This window comes from Poromitra crassiceps, assembly GCF_964638095.1.
Source record: "Poromitra crassiceps genome assembly, chromosome: 29".
Taxonomy (NCBI): Eukaryota; Metazoa; Chordata; class Actinopteri; order Beryciformes; family Melamphaidae; genus Poromitra; species Poromitra crassiceps.
Window position 1 is genome coordinate 17,257,965 of NC_139641.1, and position 4,946 is coordinate 17,262,910.

Consider the following 4,946-nt stretch of genomic DNA (forward strand, 5'->3'; position numbering starts at 1 on the left):
GTCCCAGGTGGGAATCAAACCCAGGACCTTCGAGCTGTGATGCGACAGCGCTTACCACTGCACCACCGTACCCCCCCTCTGAACTTTAACTTGATTGCTTTGCATGGTCAGTCTGTCAGTCAAAACTAACTTGTTCACAGCAGGGCAAACTATCCTGGGCTCAGCTGAGTGTTCAAAATGCAGGCTTGGTTTGCTGGTGTGATTCCAGGCACTTCTCAAAAGTGGTCACTGTGATTGATGCCAAATGAACTTGGCTTTGGTAATATTAGGGACTCGCAGTACATATTTATTATTATTATTATTTAGTAGCCTACACATTTATTATTAGGGACATTTAACTCACTAGAATAAATAAACATATGATACACTGGGTAAAAATGTTGTGGATAGCACCCGCCACTAGTACCACCACGTTTCCTTTCTTGTCAAGACCCGCCCTACTGTGCCTCTGATTAACTTACCCTGATATTCTTACCTTAATCTTAACCAATCATCACTCCTCCGTTTACAAGGGATTTTGTCACTTGGCCTGTTTCCGGCCTAGAGCCCGCCCTAGACAGGAAACAAGCAGCGGAAACAGCTCGTTCACTTGAGAATCAGACACAACGAATAAGAAAATAAAACGGCAAACAACTAGCCTCAACACGAGACTCATCAGTCATTAACAAAAGATGGACGTACCGAATGAAGTTTTTTTATTATAAGTTCTTGTAGAAACATTGCGGATTCACAATATCACATATTTTAAGCCAATACAGAAGCTTTGCTTTTCAAACTGAATGGCCAGCTGATGGAATAGTTATAGTTGTCTGTCCGCTGTTCTCAATAATGGAGGATCAAGTACAACAGTTGAAATCCAAAGGCATCTCTGCTCTGCTGCCTGTGCTGGGAAAGACATGGACATTGATCATAAGATTTCACATGATCTTTGGCTCTCCAGAAACCTTCCTCGGCAGTGACTACTGGAGAAATGTGCTAACGCTATTTATACAACTTGTGTTGATGTTGTTTTTATCAGGTTCTAGCTAATGTAACCTCGTCGCGTCAAGCTAACGGCAACAAAGACGTTTTTTTGCGCAGTTATTTCCGGTATTGTTTCCTGTTTCCTTGGGGTGCCCAGACATCACGTGACCCATCCCCGGAAGAAAACAAACCACCGTGTCCATCAGCTCTTTTCTACAGTCCATGGCCTCGACTACCAGTTCGCAACATGGATAACGAATTACAGGCGTCACTGACCACCTTGTCGTGTATGCTAGCAGCTGTTGTGCAGTTGCTTTCTGCTTTTCATAGTATTACCACTGCCTGGATGCGCAGGAGGCAAGCTATTATTCGAGCGATTTGCGAAAACCCCCGCGTCCGGCGGCGCCGGCGGCCGTACAAGGAGCGCAGGTTCTGGGTGAGGCCGGGGAGAAGCAGCGCCTGGTGGGATAATTTCCACAATGAAGTTGTGGGTCCTGAGGAATGGCGGGAAAACTTTCTCATGTCCAGATCGTCTCTGACCAACCTCAGCGAAACACTACGTCCGCATGTGGAAGGAGTAACAACAAACATGAGGGCGCCCGTGGATGTGCTAACAAGGGTAAATTACAGCCAGGGCATACAGTTCTCAGAGACTGATTTCAGGCATAGAGCCGTTTTATATTAATATTTATGTAACGGACTGTTCTGTATCTGTTAATCTGTACTCTTATTGTGAAGTCCGGAAAAGGAAGTGCACAGTGTGTTCACTCTATCTCTCTCTCGCCCCTGACCAAGTAAATGAGTGGCAGCAGCTCCCAACAACAAGCGGTCTCTGACTCCTTATTCCATCATATAAACAATATATAAAGAACCCAAAACGCTCGGTTACATTGGTCAGGGGCGAGAGAGAGATATTAGAGAGTGAACACACTGTCCACTTCCTCTTCCGGACTTCACAATAAGAGTACACATTAACAGATACAGAACAGCCTGTTACATAAGCCTGTGCAATAAAATAGAGAGGGACATATATCCCAATATTTTTTACCTACAAATACTGTCTCGATATTGGAATGAAAATTTTAAGTTAAATAGTTTTGACTCAATTCATCCCCTGAGTTAACAATACAATGTGATGTACACATTATTACACTACCTGGGTGGTACACAGTAAGTTGTATTTCCAGCTCTATTAGCGTATTAATATATCGCAATATATATCGTATTGCAATGTATTGTGTTAATAGTATCATGACTCATATCGTATCGTGAGGTCCTTGCCAATACCCAGCATTAACCCATTGATACCTGATGCAGCATTTGTGTGTCTCCCTTTAAGCCCATACGCACACAAATGAGGGATATACACACAAATGAGGGATACGCACACAAATGAGGGATATGCACACAAATGAGGGATATGCACACAAATGAGGGATATGCACACAAATGAGGGATATGCACACAAATGAGGGATATGCACGCAAATGAGGGATATGCACGCAAATGAGGGATATGCACACAAATGAGGGATATGCACACAAATGAGGGATATGCACACAAATGAGGGATATGCACACAAATGAGGGATATGCACACAAATGAGGGATATGCACGCAAATGAGGGATATGCACACAAATGAGGGATATGCACACAAATGAGGGATATGCACACAAATGAGGGATATGCACACAAATGAGGGATATGCACACAAATGAGGGATATGCACACAAATGAGGGATATGCACGCAAATGAGGGATATGCACACAAATGAGGGATATGCACGCAAATGAGGGATATGCACACAAATGAGGGATATGCACGCAAATGAGGGATATGCACACAAATGAGGGATATGCACACAAATGAGGGATATGCACACAAATGAGGGATATGCACGCAAATGCTGCATCAGGTATCAATGGGTTAATATAATAAATACTTAATTCAATACATTGTAGTACAATGTATTCAATACATTGTAGTACAATGTATTTAATTAAGTATTTATGTGTACAATTATTGTACACATTTCCTCCTGGACAACTTTTCAGACTCACAAATCTTTTCTTGCTCTGATCCCTGAAGGTAGCATGCGCGCTGTATTACCTGAGCGAAGGGGGAGGACTCCAGAAAACCGCCAACGCCTTTGGACTCTCCCGGCAATTTGTTTCAGTCAACCTCCGACAAGTCTGTAAGGCCATCACCAGCGTCCTGGGTCCAGACTACATCAAAACACCCAGCACAGAGCCAGAAGTGAAGGAGCTCGTCGACAACTTCTACCAAACACATGGTATGCCCCAGTGCTTGGGGGCAGTCGACTGTACACACATTGAAGTAAAACAACCCGTAGCTAGATCTTCAGACTACATCAACAGAAAGGGGAGATACTCTTTGAACGTGCAAGCGTTGTGCGACTACAAGTACTGTTTCATGAACGTTTGTATCAAGTGGCCGGGTAGTGTGGACGAGGCGCACATATTTGCCAACTCGGGGTTGAGCGGTGATCTAAAAGAGGGGGCCATTCCCTCCTGCCCCAAAGAGCTGGTGGAGGGAGAAGATGCTGTGCCTGTGTTCCTCCTGGGTGACTCAGCGTATCCTCTGCTGCCCTACCTCATGACGGACTACCCCGATGGCGGAGTGACACCGCAGGAGCGGCGTTACGGGCGATCACTTTGCGAGGCGCGCGCGGTGATCGAATGTTCGTTCCGACGTTTGAAGGCACGCTTTGCGGCGTTGAGGAGGGCGATGGACATAAACATTGCGGACCTTCCTTTCGTCATCTACGCTTGTTTCGTTCTGCACAACTACTGTGAAGTTCACCACGAAACGGTCACGGAACAAAGCGTGGACGCTGCTCTCCAGTACGACAGAAGCTTCCAGCCGCCCAGCAGAGCTGTGAGCGCAGACGACAACCAAACAGAGGGGGAACGAGTGAGACGTGTGTTGGCCAAATTTCTTGACTCGTAATGTTTCAACTTTGATTTGCAACTGTCCATTCTTTTTAAAGTACATTTGATATGTGTGTGAGAGAGAGAGAGAGAGAGCAAGACCTCGGCTGTGTGGATTTGGGGAAAAACTCCAGACTCGTTTGTTATTGTCCTTGGCGATTTAAACAAATGCATACAGTAGGGATGTTCATCAATTATCGATAATCGATAATTGATCGTTGAGGAATGAATTCGATCACGTGGATTTTTTTCCGATTATTATTATTATTATTTTTTATTTTTTTATTTTTTTTGGACTAGGTTTGGGTGGAATTCGTTCCTCCTCGCCCCACTCCATTGCACAGCCAACTAACGTGAGGTGGAGCTTCATATAGTCTCTAGTTTTCTGGCTGGGCACGGGCCTTTGTGCCAACAAAACTGACTGTGGTTGTCAACGTTACCGTGGGTTTGACTCTGCTGTCAGCTAAGCTGGAAGTATCATGTAACCTGACATGTTTGTTTACCTGGCCACAGCGCTAGTGTCTGATATTCTTACTACACAGCGGCATCTCCATTATAGCTGGCCGAGAACGCGCAACATTATTACCAGACCAGAGTAAAAAAATTAAAATATATATATTATTATTATTATTACGCTATCGATAATAATTGATCGTTAATTTTCCCGAATTTTGATTATGGAAATTGTTCAAAATGAACATCCCTAGCATACAGGTTTAGCAAGGCAGTGAGCAATGCTAAACGCCTGTAGTCAAAAAGACTCCCGACAACAACAGCTCTCCGATAAGGACTCTGTCTGCCTCTGTCTGGAGAGGTGGAGAGATCACACAGTACAAGCTGTCCGCCCTGCACTCCACTGATGGCCCACACTTGCCCACAGCTTCAACCAGTTCTACTCATAACTGTCCTGTTGCTTTGAGAGACAACGGAGCACTGACCCCGTCCCTGTGACTAGAGCCCGGTATCGGCCGATATGTTGGCCAAGATTGCAGATATTTTTTTATTTTGTATTTTTTTTTAGATATAGACA

The 4,946-nt window shown here is 44.6% G+C and overlaps 1 protein-coding gene across 1 annotated transcript; it reads left to right on the plus strand.

Annotated features, from left to right (window-relative positions):
* Positions 1-1,552: 1,552 nt before the first annotated feature.
* LOC310800110 (putative nuclease HARBI1) lies at positions 1,553-3,935 on the plus strand (the record flags this gene model as incomplete). The annotated part of the gene is made up of 2 exons (XM_083662683.1): positions 1,553-1,582; positions 3,054-3,935. The coding sequence occupies 2 exons, from the start codon at positions 1,553-1,555 to the stop codon at positions 3,933-3,935; spliced, it is 912 nt and encodes a 303-aa protein (XP_083518809.1).
* Between the last annotated feature and the right edge of the window lie 1,011 nt (positions 3,936-4,946).